General features: G+C 28.8%; 1 protein-coding gene across 1 annotated transcript; it reads left to right on the top strand.

Moving 5' to 3' along the window:
- The first annotated feature begins 12,804 nt into the window (after positions 1–12,804).
- On the top strand, positions 12,805–15,212 carry LOC130803277 (uncharacterized). Its single transcript, XM_057667479.1, has one exon. It carries the CDS (start codon positions 13,702–13,704, stop codon positions 14,647–14,649), a length of 948 nt encoding a protein of 315 aa, XP_057523462.1. The 5' UTR covers positions 12,805–13,701; the 3' UTR covers positions 14,650–15,212.
- Positions 15,213–19,604: the final 4,392 nt, after the last annotated feature.

Genomic DNA, 19,604 nt, shown 5'->3' with positions numbered 1-19,604 from the left:
TTTATCTTGTAATGAACTAGTACAAACCCGATAACGTGAATAATTGTTCTTAAAGCAACCCGTGACTAACCAATCTAACCCAAGTATGACCTGTTACGGCATGCAATCGAAAGTTAATTGATCTGAAATCCAATCGAACCGAATGACACCGGTCCAAAATCAAGCCGATGACCCGAATAAACACCTCTACTACTTGACACCCATACTTGAGTTACATTAAACCCATACCTGATGTCCCCTAAACACCTAATTGTTATACTCTAAACCCCAACTTAGCATGGTGTAAAACCCTACTTGCATTGATATGCTTAAAAAATCCTCCTTTATATGTTGTAAAATCCCAACTTGAGGTATTCAAAATACATATTTGACGTATCCTTAATGTCTACTTGAAGTATACTAAATGCCTACTTGAAGTACCTTAAAACGCTACTGAGTAAACATGCCGTTACACATAAGTTACTAATTTGTACTTATTATTATTATTATTATTATTATTATTATTATTATTATTATTATTATTATTATTATTATTATTTTAAATTTGAATTGGCCCAATTAGAGACGGTACCCTGCTAATTTCATAATTAAAGAATATATATATATATATATATATATATATATATATATATATATATATATATATATATATATATATATATATATATATATATATATATATATATATATATATATATATATATACTAATAGTAAGTATGGTAAATAATTATGTTTTTAAATTAAGTCAAAACAAAGTGTAAGAATTGGCTTATCCTAATTGATGTAAGTGTTGCGTTTTTGTTAAGGATGACATTTTACATTGTTGTTAAAAAAAATATTTAAATCCAAATTATTTTGGGGGGTTGGGGGGATTTTATGTAGGTAGTTTGTAACTCCTATTAGGCAATTGTCATTCTATTCATAACCAAGAAAAATAAATAAATAAAAACCCTAGTAGTTCTCTGGTGTGCCGCCAAGAAAACAGAGGAAAAGAGAAATTTGGGCGTTTTGTTACATCGGGTTTCAATCGTTTTGATTCGGGAATTTTTGCAAGTCACATTCTAATTTTGTTTCTTTAGTTACAATCTTTATATTTTATAACGGTCTTTTTTAAAGATGGTTCTCAAAAGCTCAGCTCATTATGTTAATTATAAAAAAACTGACGCGTGTGTATAACTGTAATGTGAAAAGTCACATAATATATTTAGAGTTATAACAACATTTATTTGGAGTTATAACATAATATATTTGGTGTTATATCAGCATATATTTGAGGATTATAACATAATTTATTTGGGGTTATAACATAATATATTTGAAGATGTAACAATATATATATTTGAGGTTATAACATAATATATATTTAAGGTTATGACAACATATATTTGTGGTTATAACATATCATATTTGGGGTTATAACATAATATATAGTTCGGTATATAATAGTTTGTTTTTGAGGGTATAGTATTTTTATACAACAAATATATTATGTTATAACCCCAAATGTATGTTGTTATAACTCCATATATATTATATTATTACTTCAAATATATATTATTACAACTCTAAATATATTATCTTATAACCTCAAATATATTATTTTATAACCACAAATATATGTTGTTATAACCCCATATATATTATGTTATAACCTCAAATATATATATATATATATATATATATATATATATATATATATATATATATATATATATATATATATATATATATATATATATATATATATATATATATATTTGTTATAACTTCAAATATATTATATTATAATCCAAAATAAATTATGTTATAAAAATATATCCTGGTATAACACTAAATATATTATGTTATAACCTCAAATAAATGCTGTTATAACCCCAAATATATTATGTAACTTTTCACATTAACTTACACGCGCGCATAAGTTTTTTTTTTAAATTAACATAATGGGTTGGGCTTTTGAGAACCGTCTTTAGAAAAGACGGTCTCAAGTAATAATTGTTTTAAATTTTATAATTAAAACATCATTCTTTTGTGCTTAGATGTTTCAAGTTTTGATTTATAATTTGGGTTTTGAGTTCATTGCAAAAAGAGAAAACTATATAAAACTACCTTTTCTATACCCTTCTTTGCAAAAAACTACCTTTTGTAAATTTTTTTGCAAAAAACTACCTTATTTAAATTATTCTTTGCAAAAGACTGCCTGTTAACGTTTTCTTACTCTTTGACCGTTGAAACTGACGTTGACCATCACGTGCAAGTCACGTGATTTATTATCCCTTTCCTTCTTCTTTCATTTCAGCCATTTCACTCGAAAATTTCTAAGTAAACGCTACCTCTTCTTCTTCTTTGCGATTTCGAAAACCCTAATTCGTGCGCTCTTCCATTTTCCTTCATTTTGATAACCTAAAATCATTGTTCTTCATTTCTTTCTCTTTGATTTCGAGTCAGTAAATCAGTAAAACAACCCAATTTTTTGCAATTACTTTGGAATGTCTTCTTCTTCTTGTAGCGAAAATTCGAAAACTGAAAAATGTGGGTGTGGAGTTCCCTTTGCAAGGAGGGTTTCTTGGACCAAGGAAAATCCAGGAAGAAGATTCAAGACTTGCGTATTTTATGATCCTGATACAAATTGGAGGGGATGCAAAAAGTTTAAGTGGGTTGATCAACCTGAAATGACTTTTTGGCAAAGAGAAGTCACTAACAAACTTGTGGAGGAGAAGCGACAATTGGCAATCGAAATCAAGGTTTTGACATCAAGGATTTGCTGCTTGGAACATGAAAAGGAACAAGCATTCTCAGAAATTAAAATGATTAAGAAGAAATGGATGAATGAGAGGGAGCATTACAGTCAGATTAAAAGCTTTGTATTAGGGTTTTTGTTTTGTTTTCTGTTGGTTTTTGTTGTATTAATCAAGGGTAGTAATTGGAGTTTAGGACCTAGTTAAGCTTAATTGTAACATTGATTTGGATATTGTGTGATGATGATGATGAATGAATGAATGAACTGGAGTTTTCTGTAATTGGAGTTTTCTGTTGGTGCTGTGTATGTTTGCTCTGTATGCATTGATGTATTGATTTCCTGCATACTCAATATTGATTTGGATATTGTAACAATGTGTTGCTGTGTATGAGCTGGTATCTTGTTTTGGTATGGATTTGCAGGTATTGTATCATGATGAACAAACACATAGTACATTGATGCACATTATTGATGCACATACAGCAATTGATGCACATTATTGATGCACATTATTGATTAACACTTGAACTGATTTGCTGCACTAAAACATTGAACATTGAACAACATGCACAACACATATACTAATTTGCTGCACATATCAGTTCATTGAACATGGCTCATTTGCACATTTCAGTACATTGCACATTATATCAGTTCATGCCATATCAGAAACCACAATTAACACTTGAAATGATTTGCTGCACTAAAACACTGATCAACACATGTACAAATGATTTCAGTATCAACACTAAAACAAATGATCAACACATGTACAATTAACACCATTAACACTAAAACAGAAACTGATTGTATAACTTGCTGCACATTACTGATCAGTTCAAAAACTGATTTCCTGCATACTCAACTTCAATTAATGAATTGATTCAAACAGCAGTACATGATCATTTCAATTACTGTTTTAGTTACATCTAGTTCAAGATAGTACATTCTTGAGTTCATTTGCTACATTAATACATTTCTTACATTAAATCGACAAATTACATTCAACATATACTTATGAAGTTCTATACTTAACTTTGTTCATCCATTACATATGTAGTACTTGCATCTGTTGCACTTATCATTAGTTGTTCACTACTGGAGCAAGGCATGTCACTTGGTGTGGACAGTTGAGTACAAGAAGATCCCATTTTAGGCCTTCCACCCTTTGACCTCATCTTTGTTGGTTGTGGTTTTGTTGGATTCTTGCATCCCTTTTTGTAGTGACCTAACTCACCACAATTACCACATCTTCGTTGCTTGTATTCTCGAACAGTAGTTGCAGGCTTCTTACCTCCTTTACCTTCATCAGTTTCCTTTTTCCTTTTCCTTATTTTAGGCCTTCCAGGCATCTTTCGAAATGGTGGAGGAAGAGGTTGGGCTAATGTAGTTGTCGGCCACATTTCGCGTCCAGGCATACCATAAAACTTAGGAGCATACGTCTTGGCATACGTTTCTACACGATACGCCTCATGGACAAATTCACTTGCATCCAATTTTCTAATAAGAATACAAGCCATGGCATGTTTGCAAGGGATCCCAATAAGATTCCAACTTCCACAAAGGCATGTCTTATTGGTCAAGTTTACCACGTAACTTTTTTCATCATCATCCACCTCAAATTCAAACACATCTACTGGGATTACCCTCAAACCATATATTTCTTTTGAATTTTTTTCAATCATTTTGGTTATAGCTGGCATCAACACACCTTTAAATTTACCCAACCCCTCTCGTTTGGCTGCACTCCTTTGCATCACATATCTCCTAATCCACTCCATAAGAGAAATAATGGGCTTCCCCCTAGCTTCTACTAACACGTTGTTGAATGACTCACAAATATTATTTAACAACATTCCAGACTTACTCCTACTACAAAAGGCATGCCTAGACCAATGTTTAGCAGGAATAGCAGATAGATATGAATGTGCCTCAACAGAAATATTCTTTATTGCAATCATTTCCTTATCAAAATGAAATTGTACACGAAGATTTTACACATATTAGTACAACATTACAGTCAAATATTTAATTCCACAAATGATTCCATACCTTGTTGTAAGCTCTTACTGCTCTCCAAAAGTGTTGTTTGTATAACTCTCCAGGAAACTTGATCTTGAAGTTAGCCCAAATATGCCTACAACAGAACCTAATTTCAGCTTCAGGAACTACTGAATTTAAAGCTTCAATCAAACCCTAAATGCCCATGAAGGTATAACATTATTAATAGGTTTTCAACTTTAGTCACATATGAAACAAGATATGTGTTAACAATTAATTACGTTCATACCTTTTGCCTATCGCTCATGAAGGTAAAATCTTCACATCCAACTCGTGCACAACTACTCGATGGACTAACCGACATCAGGTCTTCTACGAGGAGATTTAGAAACCAAGTCCAGGTTTCAACATTTTCGGTTTCAACCACAGCCCATGCAACAGGGAAGATGTTGTTGTTCCCATCCTTACCTACTGCAGTCATCAAAACCCCAGGGAATTCTCCCTTCAAATGTGCCCCATCCACACCTATAATAGGCCTACATCCAGCAACAAAACCCTCCTTACATGCTGGCAAACATATATACATCCTTTGAAACAAGGGTGGAGGTGTGTCTATTCCAATGCATTTCACGATTGCAGTGCTTCCTGGGTTAAACCTCCTTATTGCTTCAGCATAATCCCACACCCTACTATACTCTTCACTAGCATCACCAACAATCATTTTCTTAGCAATTCTTTTAGCCATGTAACACTTAGAATACTTCACTTCACAACCTAACTCTCTGTTAACCCGTTTCTTAAATGCCCTTAAATCCCAATTTAGATTTTCCCTCCAATCCTCTATGTATTTCTCAGCTAAATACAACGCAGTGACTTTGTTATTAATGTGTTGGTGACCACAAGTGTGCTCGGGAATATAAATCCTTATTTGAAATGTCTCCTCATCTTTCAACTTCTTAGCATGAACCTTAAAATGACACTTCTTATCCTTCCCACAAACACAATTCACAATTCTAGCTTTTGATTTCAGACAATCGCATCTATTGTAACAATACACGGTTATCCTACTTCTACCATTATGCAAGTAATAATAATTGTAACCACATTCAACAGCATGGTACCTTAATGCTTTTCTAAAGACATATATCGAAGGAAACTTAAGGCCTAACGACAAATTGATCTTACCCTTGAAATCAACCTCAGGATTAAATGTAGCACAGCTAACTACACTTTCCTCATCAACATTCAATGCACCCAAATCATCATCATCAGACTCCAGTTCATCATCATTAACGTATATGTCTCTGTTGTTTTCTTCATCAATCTCCTTATCTACTATCAACCTAATTTCATCCTCACCAACAAACACATCATCGAGACCATATACTACATTTTCTGCAAACAAATCAGAATCATTCGCATATTCATCCTCATCACTACCATTGTAATCATCATCACTGTTATCCTCAACCTCAATATCAGAAATTTGTTGCTCTATTTGGCCTATCTCATTTGGTGTAAGGTTTAGGGCAGAAAGAGCAGCTGAGGTAGTTGTTTTAGATCTAGGGTTAGCACTTACACATTCTTTATAACCCGTATATGTGTTTGGTGGTCCCATTTGCCCACCAACAGCATCTACATTTGCTGTTTCCAACTCATCCACAACCTCATGTGCCACATCAGATGTTTCAAGCTCCACCTCATCTACCCTAACATTACCGAAATCAGTTGCCAACTCAGAATCCATCTTTTTCGCAGTAGTTGCTTTTTTCCAGATTTTCAATTTCTTCATGTTATTGATTTATCTAATTTTAAGAACCCTAATAAATTATTCACACACAACAACAATCAATTTACAAGTTAAACGATGAATAACAAGAAATTCAAACACAGCAGACCCGCAGACAAAAGGAAGCAGATTTGAAGAAGGAATTCAATTTTAAAGATAACAAAAAACAATGAAGAAAAAAACTGTAATTGAGTAGTACTACATACCTCTAAATGTTAGAAGCTTCACCAACAAGATGTCGCTCAGATGATGAAGAATCGAAATCGCAAAGAAGAAGTAGAGGCAGCGTTTACTTAGAAATTTTCGAGTGAAATGGCTGAAATGAAAGAAGAAGGAAAGGGATAATAAATCACGTGACTTGCACGTGATGGTCAACGTCAGTTTCAACGGTTAAAGAGTAAGAAAACGTTAACAGGTAGTCTTTTGCAAAGAATAATTTAAATAAGGTAGTTTTTTGTAAAAAAAATTACAAAAGATAGATTTTTGCAAAGAAGGGTATAGAAGAGGTAGTTTTATATAATTTTCTCTTGCAAAAATATAGGTTAAAAAATGTGTACTTTTGATTTAAAAATTAAATAAATAAAATATAATAGTTCTGGTATTGTGAATTTTGATATGTGTGATTTGTTTAAGAAGAAATTAATTGAGTATGTTAGATTGGAATTATTGTTTAAAGAAAAAATATATAAACATATATAATGTTTATGTTTTGTAAAAAAAAAATGTTTTAAAAAAATATTCACATGTCTTGTAAGCTTTATATAAAATGATATTTGAAAATTCACACATATATATATATATATACATACATATATATATATATATATACATATATATATATATATATATATATATATATATATATATATATATATATATATATATATATATATATACTATATATATATATATATATATATATATATATATATATATATATATATATATATATATATATATATATATATATATATATATACATATATACATATATATATATATATATATATATATATATATATATATATATATATATATATATATATATATATATATATATATATATATATATATATATATATATATATATATATATATAGATGTAATAAATTATTTTTTCTATTTTTATTTGATAAATTTTGAATCATAAACTTAATTACTTTATTTAATTATTTTTTTGTTGTAATTGGAAGAAAAATTGTGAGTTTGAATTGTTGAAACAATTCTTAACTTTGAAGAGTATAATGTAAATAATTATTAGAAGAAAATATTCTAATAATATAAAATATTATAAAACATATTTTGGGCAGAAAATTTCTGTCTCGTTACGCGAACCGTGCCCTTAAGGGGTTCGTTGTGATATTTTTGGACAGTTTTGATGTTCGTTTGAATTTAAAATCACATAGATGCTTTAACTACTTAAATATAGTAAACAACCTTTAAAAATCATGAGATTTGGTACCCAAGGTAATTGGTACCTTCTGGACGCAATAGTGAAGTCAGTTTTTCGGTTTGCACCTTAGAAGCTGTAGGGGCTGTACGTTTTTGATTATACAAAAAAACTTTAATTAACTAATTGTACATTATTAAAATGATGTGTGCCTAAATGGAATTTAAGTGAATTATTTGTGGGTGGTCAATTTGGTGTTTTTTTTAAATATGCTATAATGCGTGTTTTCCTTGGGTGTTGCTTGTTGTTAGGACCCCAATTTGTGAGGGGTCACTAAGTTGTTTGCTTGACTTACGAGTTTGGGTTGCGTGCATGTCTATTAACGTACGTGCACGCTGAGATTTCGTTGTGCATAATTATCCTGGATATCATTTGTAAATGATTGATGTTGTTGGGTTATGTTGGTTACTATGGAATTAGATCACATAAGGACTTAAACCCTCGAATAATTAACTTACTAGTAATGAAAACTCTTAAGGAGAATTTGGTTTGGGACATCCAGTAGGGTTGTGAAAATAATACTCCTAATAAGGACAATTAAAAATTGTACCCAATAGGGTAATTTGGTCTCCATTGGCGGGGCCCTAATAAGGGCCACTATGGAGGGTATGCATACTCTTTACCTCAATGACTCGTTAAGATATCGGGCAACATCTTGGTGGGTAATTGCATTGGATTAGCTCTCCCTTGTGTATTCTACCAACTAGATTACTGAAGCGACCCACTTAGTCAGGCAACGACTCAGTCGAGTGTTGGGTGGTTATAGATAGGGGTGTGCAAAATGAGACCAGACCGGCGGTTCATACCGGAATCGGTTGAGATCGGACCTAAACCGGAAAAATTCGGTTAGACCAAATCACCAAATACATATAAAAGTAATTTTGAAGAGGAATAAGATTTACGATTTTTATGTATATAATTATTTAAAGGGCTTTATAATTTTTATTTCTAACACAAAATAATTTTTTAACTCAAATATTTTAATTTTACAATACTTAATTTTGCTAATTATTTTAAAATCTTCCATTTTTTAAATTTATTTTTGGTATCAAAAATTACTTCCGATCTAACCGATCTAAACTCGAACCGGACTAGGAGGAAACCAGGTGAGAGCGAAACCGCACCTGATGAACCAGTCCGGTCTTAGAATATTCAAAATTCCGATTTTTTGGTCCAAGGGTTCTGCCCGGTTCGGTCTGGGTGTGGATTGGTGAACAACCCTAGTTGTAGATGAGTCATAGTATTCAATGGATTAAAAGAGGATGATGAATTTACACAGAGCCTTTGTATGCTAGATTGGTTGAGATATAAATTAATGTTTGTTTATTATGCATCTAGACTATTGTCTGTGAGTGTACTGTGTTTTGAACGCCAACGACAATGTTGTCCTTGATGACTAGTAGATCGTTTGCAGGCTGAGACGTGGGGAGTGAGGATTTCATCTTAACACTTGAGACCTCGTTTGTCCAATTGTATGTTATGAATGTTAAGAACTTTAATTCCTAAAGATTATGTTATGTTTTTTAAGAGGCCTAAGGGGGTTCTCGAGTTGTACGAGGATTTAGTTTAGAAATTCTTTTTATTATTCCGCTGCTATAGTTGTTGTCGATCACCATTATTTCTACCCATCAGGACGTAATCCGTTAGGGTGGAACGAATCCTTGGAATTTAGTGTTTTAACTTTTGTTAATGGTCTGGATATCGTTTGGAGACTACATCTTTATGTAGAATTTCTAAACGGCTTTAGTGTGCTTTCATTTGTATTGTTTTTAGATTTGATTTTGAGATGGATATAAAAAAATGGTTTGAGAGCAGTTTTAGGGACCAATTTTGCATGTGGAATTTATTAAGTCATTTTGAAAATTGTGCATATATATGGAAAAAGTTTGCTTATAGCATTTTATTTAAAAAAAGAAAATACATCGGACCTTTTGTGAGAGGTGTCTATCAAAGAGACGGCTCTCACAAGAATTAAGTTTACAACAATTCTCCCGTGAGACGGTCTCATGTATGAGACCTGTTATTATATTGGGCTTAATAGCCCATTTAGCAAAATAAAAGAAAACAATTAATTACTTTTTTAATTCTTCTTCATCATACCAATCCTCATTTCTTCTCAATCGTCTTCTTCAATCGTCTTCTTTGATCGTCTATGTGTATTTCCATTTGCTTGATTATACAAGATACAATTTTTTTTGATTTTAATTTGTGGATGTGCATGGGATAGCCATGGTTCGGTACTAAAGACAATATGATAATGATGAAAACAAGTATGGTGATTGAAATGTCTCCAACTGAAGTATCTACTATCTATGTTTGCCTCTATCCCCATGTAGCACTACGGCTTCTAATTTGTTTTTCAAGACATCTGCAACTATGTTATTTTAACTGGATATACATTTCAGTTATCTAAATGTAGCAGTTGTAAAAGTATTAGATTAGGCAATTTAAGCTTTAAAATTGGCATTTTAAGGCTTCAAATTGGCTATTTAAAGTTTGGAGTTGACATTTTAAAGTTTGAAGTAGGATATTAAACTTAAGAATTGGATTAGATAATTTAAGCTTTGTAATTGGCATTTTAAGGATTAAATTGACAACTTAAGATTTTTTTAGAATAGGCAATGTAATTCTTAGAATAGACATTTTAACACTTAAAAAGGTCTCTAAAACTTTATAGTAGGAAGTTATACTTAATCCTTTTGGAAAATGAAGGTTAAGGCTTAAAATTGACATTTTATTTCTTAAAATAGTCGTTAAAAACTTTAAAGTGGAATGTTAAATTTCAATCTTTGTAAAAAAGGAAGGTTAAGGCTTTGAAAAAGGGTTTAAAACATTAGAATAGACATTTTAAGCCTTATAATAGAGATTTTGATTTTGAAGTAGGATGTTAAAGTTAATCCTTTTGGAAAAACATTGTTAGGCTTTTTAAACATGAGAATGCACCCAATACTTTTTGAGTGAAATTTAGTGAAGTGGAAAATTTGGTTGGAAAATAAGACAAAAATAAATAAGTGATGACAAAAAATGAATGGCTAAGAAGGAGAGAAATAATAAATATGTGAATGAGATTAAAAAAAAGAGTGTAGGATTATTGCCAAAAAAGGGTGTACTATGAGTGGAACAAACTAATATGAAAAATGGTGCAAATTAAATGGCACATAGAGAGTACATTTTAAGACTTGAAATAGATATTTAGATCTTTATAGTAGGATGTTGAATTTAATTCTTGAAATGTTCATTTTAATACTTAGAATGATCCATTTTTAATTATTGGAATGGACATCTTAACCTTGAAATAGGTATTGAAAACTTTGAATCTTGATATTAATAACATTGAAAATTGTTGGGCTGAAATTCTGGGTTGACCGCATACATACAGCGGTCGCATAGGAGATTTACTCTTAATTTTATACATATTGGGCGGCTTGTGAGGATCGTTTTTTAGACAGACAACCTCTCACAAGAGGGGGTGAAAACATTATTTTTATTGTTGTTAATGATATCAATTCTAAGAAAAGTTTGTTGTTAAAATGACATTACACTTTAAGATGATAGTTTGTTACTTTTTGAAAAATTAGGAATATGAATATGACCCACATATAAGAAAGGGTGTTGCTAAACTTCGCCACCCTTTTCATTTTTTCGCCACCCCTCCAAATGAAATTACGAATTTGCCCCTGATTTTTTAAAAATTACAATTTTGCCACTCATTTCAAATTTTTTATTTATAATAATAATAATAATAATAATAATAATAATAACAACAATAATAAAATTAAATAATAATTATTATTATTCAAAAAAAAAAAAAAAATTGAGTCGCCCAGATCTGGGCGACTCGACCATGGTTCAGTCGCCCAATTTTGGGCGACTCAATTTTTTTTTTTTTGGATAATAATAATAATAATAATAATAATATTAATACTAATAATAATAATTTATAGATTAATGTGGTCTATTAGCTCAGTTGGTTAGAGCGTTGTACTATTAATGTGAAGGTCACATGTTCGAGACCTGCACAAGCCATTATTTAATAATTATTAATTTTTTATCATATTTATAATAAAAAATTAATAATTATTAAATAATGGCTTGTTCAGGTCTCAAACCTGTGACCTTCACGTTATTAGTACAACGCTCTAACCAACTGAGCTAATAGACCACATTAATCTATAAATTATTATTATTAGTATTAATATTATTATTAATATTATTATTATTATTATTATTATTATTATTATTATTATTATCCAAAAAGAAAAAAAAAATTGAGTCGCCCAAAATTGGGCGACTGGACCATGGTTCAGTCGCCCAATTTTGTGCGACTCGACCATGGTCCAGTCGCCCAAATCTGGGCGACTCGACCATGGTTCAGTCGCCTAATTTTGGGCGACTCAACTTTTTTTTTTTTGAATAATAATTATTATTATTTAATTTTATTATTGTTGTTTTTATTATTATTATTATTATTATTATTATTATTATTATTATTATTATTATTATTATTATTATTATTATTACTGTTATTATTATTATTAATTTTATTTATTATTATTATTTAATTTTATTATTGTTGTTTTTATTATTATTATTATTATTATTATTATAAATAAGAAATTTGTAAGGAGTGGCATTTTTGTAATTTTTTAAACTATAGGAGTAAATACGTAATTTTAGGGGGGTGGCGAAAAAATGAAAAGGGGTGGCGAACTTTAAGGATCGGGTATAAGAAATACTCCGTAGTTGATTGGAAACATAACAAAAGCATAAGCACACTGTTTATGGCTTTATAAGTAAACTAAACAAAGTGGTTTTGAATACAGTTTAAGTTTAAGAGATACTCCTACTCCTACTCCTTATTCCCTTCTGATGTTCAACAAATTATTTACAGATAGTGACAACTACACCACCTTTTTTGTTTGTTCATCCCATGTGATCTTCCCTTGGAGGATGTGCTCTCTCTTCTCTGGATTCACTCTATTTACAATTTCCTATTTGCTATTTGCTTTGGTCTTTCTTTCCCTTCATTTCCCTTATACAAATTCAACATTTCCTCTACCATTATTATCCCTTCTCATTCATCTCTTTCCACCCACAATCTATTTCTCCCTCTCTCTATATCCACCAATAAATTTCCATCCAATATTTGAACAATTTGATGTTCCATTTAGAGAAATGAAAAAAAACAAAATTTTTCTTTCAGCTTTCAACTTTCAAGTTTCAACTAATACAAGTGTTCAAGGAAAAGGAATGTAAACAATAAAAGTGATCATTCCGAACTCAGATTGGTTTCAGGTCAGGTGTTTTCGTACGTTAATTCGTTGTTGAAGTCGGGTTGAGTAATAATGTCGGGTCTGTTTAGAATACGTTAGTGAACATCTTTTGTGCATTATTGAAGATTAGCTCAGGAAGATCTCTAATCAACTTTTGTTTTCTGGGTATTGTTCTCAAGTGAAAACTTTCATTGGGTTTAAGAGTATTTTTAGTTACTTAATGATTTAAAACAATAAAAGTGTTAAAAGTATATGATTTAAAACAATAAAAGTGTCCATTGGCAATCAAATTGCTTTCAGGTGTTTTGGGTCGAGTCAAAATCAGATTTTGTGTCCACACATATGTAGTAAATCCATTGTTGAAGTGGGGTTCAATCATATAATTTCGGGTCTGTTTCGAACACTTATGGTAAACATCTTTGGGCATTAATCATATGATTTAAAACAATGAAGATGAAGTCTTTAAGCAGAGTAGGACTTGGATTAAGTGTGGTATTTACATGTTTACTATTAGCATTGCTTGCTGAAATTTACTACTTATTATGGTGGAAAAGAAGAATCATTAAAAGAAAGATTCAAGATGGGCACAAGTATAACCAACCAAAAAGGCAATTTCTACACCTATTTTGTTTCAAAAAACAATCAAAAAACTCAATAAATCTTCATTCAACAGAAATCCCAAATCCCCAATCCCAAACCCAACAACAATTAAACCAAGAATTCCAATTTCAATCCCAAAACAACAAGGATAATTATTTTGGAACAATTTTAGGGCACCCAAGATTTCTATTCACCATTCAAGAAGAAACAAAAGAAGATTTAGAATCAGAAGATGGGAAATCAACAAAAGGGAAAAGAAGTTTAAGTGATCTTTTAAAAACTCATGAAATTAATCAAACACCACCATTTTTAACACCAATTTCATCTCCTCAATTTGTAACACCCCCAATTACACCAATGGGATCTTGTCATAGTAATCAAAGTGGTGGGTATAACCCATTTTTTGAATCTTCAAATGATGCTGAATTTAGTAAGATTGTGAAATCTTCTCCTCCTCCAAAGTTCAAGTTTTTAAGGGATGCTGAGGAGAAATTACAGAGGAGAATCATGATGTTTGAACAAGCTAAATCACAAGGGAATCTACTAAATGAGCGTTTTAATGAAGAAAATGGGTGTTTTAATGAAGAAAATGGGTGTTCTAATGAAAAAAATGGGTGTTTTATTAAGATTATTGTTGCTAAAAATGAAGAAAATGAGGAATTAAATCACCATTATCATTCTCCTTATTGTTTTAAGGGTGATTCTTCTTGTTCTTCACAAGTTCTTCCTTTGGCTTCTTCTCCTTCAAATTTAGCACCATCTAACAGGAAATTTAAGAATTTTTTAACCTTGTAATGTATATGTATGATGAATTCTGTTTTTCTTTTTTTTTTTAATTGTAATTTTGTATTAGAAATATATAAATGGGATTGGGATAATTTGGATTTCATTATCCCAATCATGGTATTGTGGGAATGCAGATTTTGGTTATGCTGCTTTAACCCACAGTTATTTTGGTTTCACTTTCATCCCTTATTTTTAGGAAAATTTTTTGTAGAAATTCTTCACTTTTTACGTTTTGTTGTGAATAGTTCCTAATTTTTAAAGAATAATACCTATTTTTTATTATTTATGAAAAATCGGAACTTCTCACCTTAGTTGCTCACAGCACCCCCATCGAAATTGTGATTTATAACAACAGGTCGAAAAGCTAAGGTTAATGTCTTCATCAGAATAATCTTCTTCGGCATTCAATTTCATGTTCGTTTCACCCTAAGATTTTAGGGTTCATCCTAAAACTCCCAATTTGCATTTTTCCAATTCTATGGTTCATCATTTCACCCCAAATTCAAAGAAGGTTGGTAGAATCCGGTTGTTTTTGTTGTTGTTCTTCATAAACATGGTAAGCTGTTATTCTCATGGAGGTTTCGGTATTGTTATTTGCGAGTTTCTGCTATTTTAAATGTGCGAATTTATGTTTAATTTTCGAATGTAAAACCAAAAATTTTCGAATTTATATTGTTCTTCATCATAATTAAGAAATTGTGTTCTTTTTTTAGCCTTGTGTATGCTGCTGTTCTTCATTATTATTTTCAAATTTGGGTTCATCATTTTTTGAATGAGAATTCATTTTTGCAAAAAACCAAGAGAAAAAAAAAGTAAAGGGATGAACTGAATTTTCTGTCTCTTAAATTTGGGTTTAATAATGGAGAAATGGAGTAAGAAGGAGGAAGAATACGGCAGCAATAAGAAGGAAGAGAACAAGTTAGAAATGACTTTATCACCTAGTGTAGACAGTCACATTTTCAAAGGGGGTGTAGTGAGCAAATAAAGTAAAAAATTCGGATTATTCATTAATAATCAAAAAGAGGAGGATTATTCACAGAAAAACGTAAAAAATAGGAATTATTCTCATTAATTTTTCCTTATTTTTACTATGCTTTGATTTGATGATTTAGAGGTAAGGATGCAGTACTATACACTTTTGATTCATAACATTGTTATTCCATTTGTCCTAAAAAATAGTCTCAAATACAAATTATGTGGAAAAAAATAAAAAATGGTATAGATGTATTACTTCCTTTTTGAAATAATTATAACTGATAGCGACATGTTTAGTGGGAAAATGTTTTTATCAGTAGCAAATATAATACTCCTAATGGAGGAAATATATTTTATAGGAAAGTGGAAAAACTAGCTGGATAAGATGAGCAAACAAATCGAATGTATGGATAAAAATTAAACAAAAAAAACTTAGCTCAATGACCAAAAAAATAAGACAAATTTAATAGAAAAAATTAAAAGGTAAATAAAAATATATCTTTGGGATATAGAGACTAGGGAGTACATTGCCTTTATAAGAGTTATTGAGTGATATTCCAATCTCACTTAAATATTTTTTTTGAAAGTAATATTTTTTCTCATAACATATTATTATTAGTAATAATCTTTAAATGTTAGAGTGAAGATTTATATAAGGGAAATTTGCAAAGAAACACCTTTTAAAATCCCTTTTTTGTAAAGAAACACCTTTTATAATTTTTTTTTTTGTAAAAAAACACCTTTTAAGAGACTTTTTTTAAAAAAACACCTTAAATCAGTTTCCGGTGCCTTTTGTCAACTTTCCGGCGTTGACTATGCCAGTCAACGCCGGAAAGTTGACAAAAGTCACCGGCAACTGATTTAAGGTGTTTTTTTTAAAAAAAAAGTCTCTTAAAAGGTGTTTTTTACAAAAAAAATTATAAAAGGTGTTTCTTTACCAAAAAAAAATTTTTAAAAATTATTATTTTTTTTATTTTATTTTATTTTTATTATTGTTATTATTATTATTATTATTATTGTAAATTTTTTAAAAAAATTTTAAAATTTTTTTTTATATAATAATAAAAATAAAAATTTTTTTAAAAAATAATATTAATAATAAAAAGAAAAATAAAAATAAAAATAAAAACAAAAATTTTAAAAATAGTTAAAAAAATTAAAAAAAATTAATAATAAAAAAAAATAAAAAGTATAAAAAAATATAAAATAACAATAATAATAATTAAAAAAAATAATAAAAATAATAAAATTAAAAATAAATATAAAATTTAAAAAATATTTTTTTTTAAAAAAAGAATAATAATATTTATTATTATTATTATTATTATTATTATTATTATTATTATTATTATTATTATTATTATTATTATTATTATTATTATTTTTATTATTATTATTATTATTATTATTATAATTCTTTTTTTAAAAAAAAAATTTTAATTTTAATTTTAATTTTAATTTTATTATTATTATTTTTTTTAATTATTATTATTGTTATTTTATATTTTTTTATACTTTTTATTTTTTTAATTATTATTAATTTTTTTTAAATTTTTTTAACTTCTTTTAAAATTTTTGTTTTTATTTTTATTTTTATTTTTATTATTAATATTATTTTTTGAAAAAAATTTGTATTTTTATTATTATATAAAAAAAATAATTTATTTTAAAAATTAATAATAATAATAATAATAATAATAATAATAATATTAATAATAATAATAATAATAATAATAACAATAATAATAATAATAATAATAATAACAATAATAATAATAATAATAATAATAATAATAATAATAATAATAATAATAATAATAATAATAATAATAAAAACAAAAATAAAAAAAATAATAATTTTTTTAATTTTTTTTTATTATTTAAAAGAAACACTTTTTAAAACCCTTTTTTGTAAAGAAACACCTGTAATAACTTTTTTTTGTAAAAAAACACTTTTTAAGAGACTTTTTTTTAAAAAAACACCTTAAATCAGTTTCCGGTGACTTTTGTCAACTTTCCGGCGTTGACTGGCATAGTCAACGCCGGAAAGTTGACAAAAGTCACCGGAAACTGATTTAAGGTGTCTTTTTTTAAAAAAAAGTCTCTTAAAAGGTGTTTTTTTACAAAAAAAATTATAAAAGGTGTTTCTTTACAAAAAAGGGGTTTTAAAAGGTGTTTCTTTGCAAATTTCCCTTTATATAAATATACAAATAAGTATATATTATGTGCTTTGGCATATGAGTTTCTGATTGGATTTTTTGGTTTTTGGATTTGCTAATGGTTTTGAAATCGGTTGAAAGTTGATTTTAATGGCAAAACAAAAAACTACTCTGAATAATTTTTTTATGTCTTTTCACTTACTTTTCTCTAATAAATAACCAATAAATATTAATTAATTTTTACTCAACAATTTTATAGCAGCTGACTTTAAGGCAATTGTTCAAATAGCTACTCAAATAATTGATACTCCCAGATAATTAAACTAGTTAATAACTTCAGCCAATAACTATTTATTAAATAGACTCATAAATCATGTTTTAAGTACCATTTTCCTCACCGACTAAGAAACCATCTCTTGTGATTAATTAACAAAAGTCAATTGAAATACGATAAGAAATTGTCAAATGACCATCATGGGGATTTAAAGGGAAGTGAGAAATATATTTCCACCTAAAATACTTGTTATATTATTTATTATTTAAATTTATTTTATATAATGCGGTTAATGTGTAAAAAAAATATAGTTAAATAGGATCTTGTTTAAGTCATTGAACCGCAAACTTTCATAATTTTAACTTTTTATAATTTCTAAATGTGTATAGTTTAATATATAAATGATCAAAATAATATATTGAATTGTGTAAAACGTCAAATGTAGGAAGTATAATGGAACAGAGGAAGTATACATAAAAGATGAAAAATAAGTTAATTGGGTTGGCCGATAAAGAAAAACATACAGTAAGCTACTCGGTGGGCATTAATGATATTTTAAGTAGGTATTAAGAATATGATAAGTAGACATTAAAGCTGATATAGGTAGACATTAAAGTTGATGTAAATAGACACTAAAAAAATAATAAGTAAATATTAAATTTTATTGAGTTGAATTTAAAAGACGTTGGTTAAATTTGATGGTAGTCCCAAGGTGAAAACAACATTCTAAGAGGCAAAATAGCAATTTGTTGTAGTTCTTTAATGGTTAGTTGAGAAGCAATGGAGTAAATTATTTAAGGAGTAACTCCAAGCCAAGGTTAGGTGTGTCACAAACCCATAAACATTCATGTGATTATTTGCTTAAAATTAGATATACATTTGATCTGCTGTCAGACATAAAGTTGTTTCTAATTTTTCCAGGCTAAAACTTTTGGTATCTCACTTTATTTCTTGCCTTTCCACTTTTTTTTTCTATATAATCCAAATTTTCAAAACACTTCCCAGAACTTTTATTTCTTGGAATATAGAGTACTTCATGACATGGATAAAGTAAAGAGAACAACAATATTAGTGATTTTGAAAAATAAAAAAAGTGACGATTTGAAATTAATATTATTGTAAATTTAATTTGAAGTCAGGTGAAAGTCAAATTTAATTATACCAGTTCAAGTACATGTAGGATCATGTTTCTTTTGAACACAATTAACTTGTATATTATTGAATACATAAGTAGTAAGTATATCATAAAAATTTTCTATTTTAGACTAAAATAGAGAATTATTAATCAGAATTGAGCTCCAATCAGAACAACTTTGACAACTAGAACAACATTATTCTATTAGTAGTTTTTTAATAAGTTGCTTACATTAGGGGTGTTTGACAAACAGTTGATAGCTAACAACTGATTTAAGTGGCTGATCTTATCAACTAATTCGACTAGCTATTAGCTGATTATTTTAGAATGTTTGGTAAATTTTAGTTAAAAGCTGATTAATGTGAAAAGACATAAAAGAAAATGATAAATTATTAAAAAGTTTATATTTGTTTCACTTTTA

The sequence above is a fragment of the Amaranthus tricolor genome, chromosome 16, assembly GCF_026212465.1.
Source record: "Amaranthus tricolor cultivar Red isolate AtriRed21 chromosome 16, ASM2621246v1, whole genome shotgun sequence".
In the NCBI taxonomy this organism is placed as follows: Eukaryota; Viridiplantae; Streptophyta; class Magnoliopsida; order Caryophyllales; family Amaranthaceae; genus Amaranthus; species Amaranthus tricolor.
The sequence above is the reverse complement of the archived record's forward strand: the minus strand, read 5'-3'. Positions and strand labels throughout refer to the sequence as shown.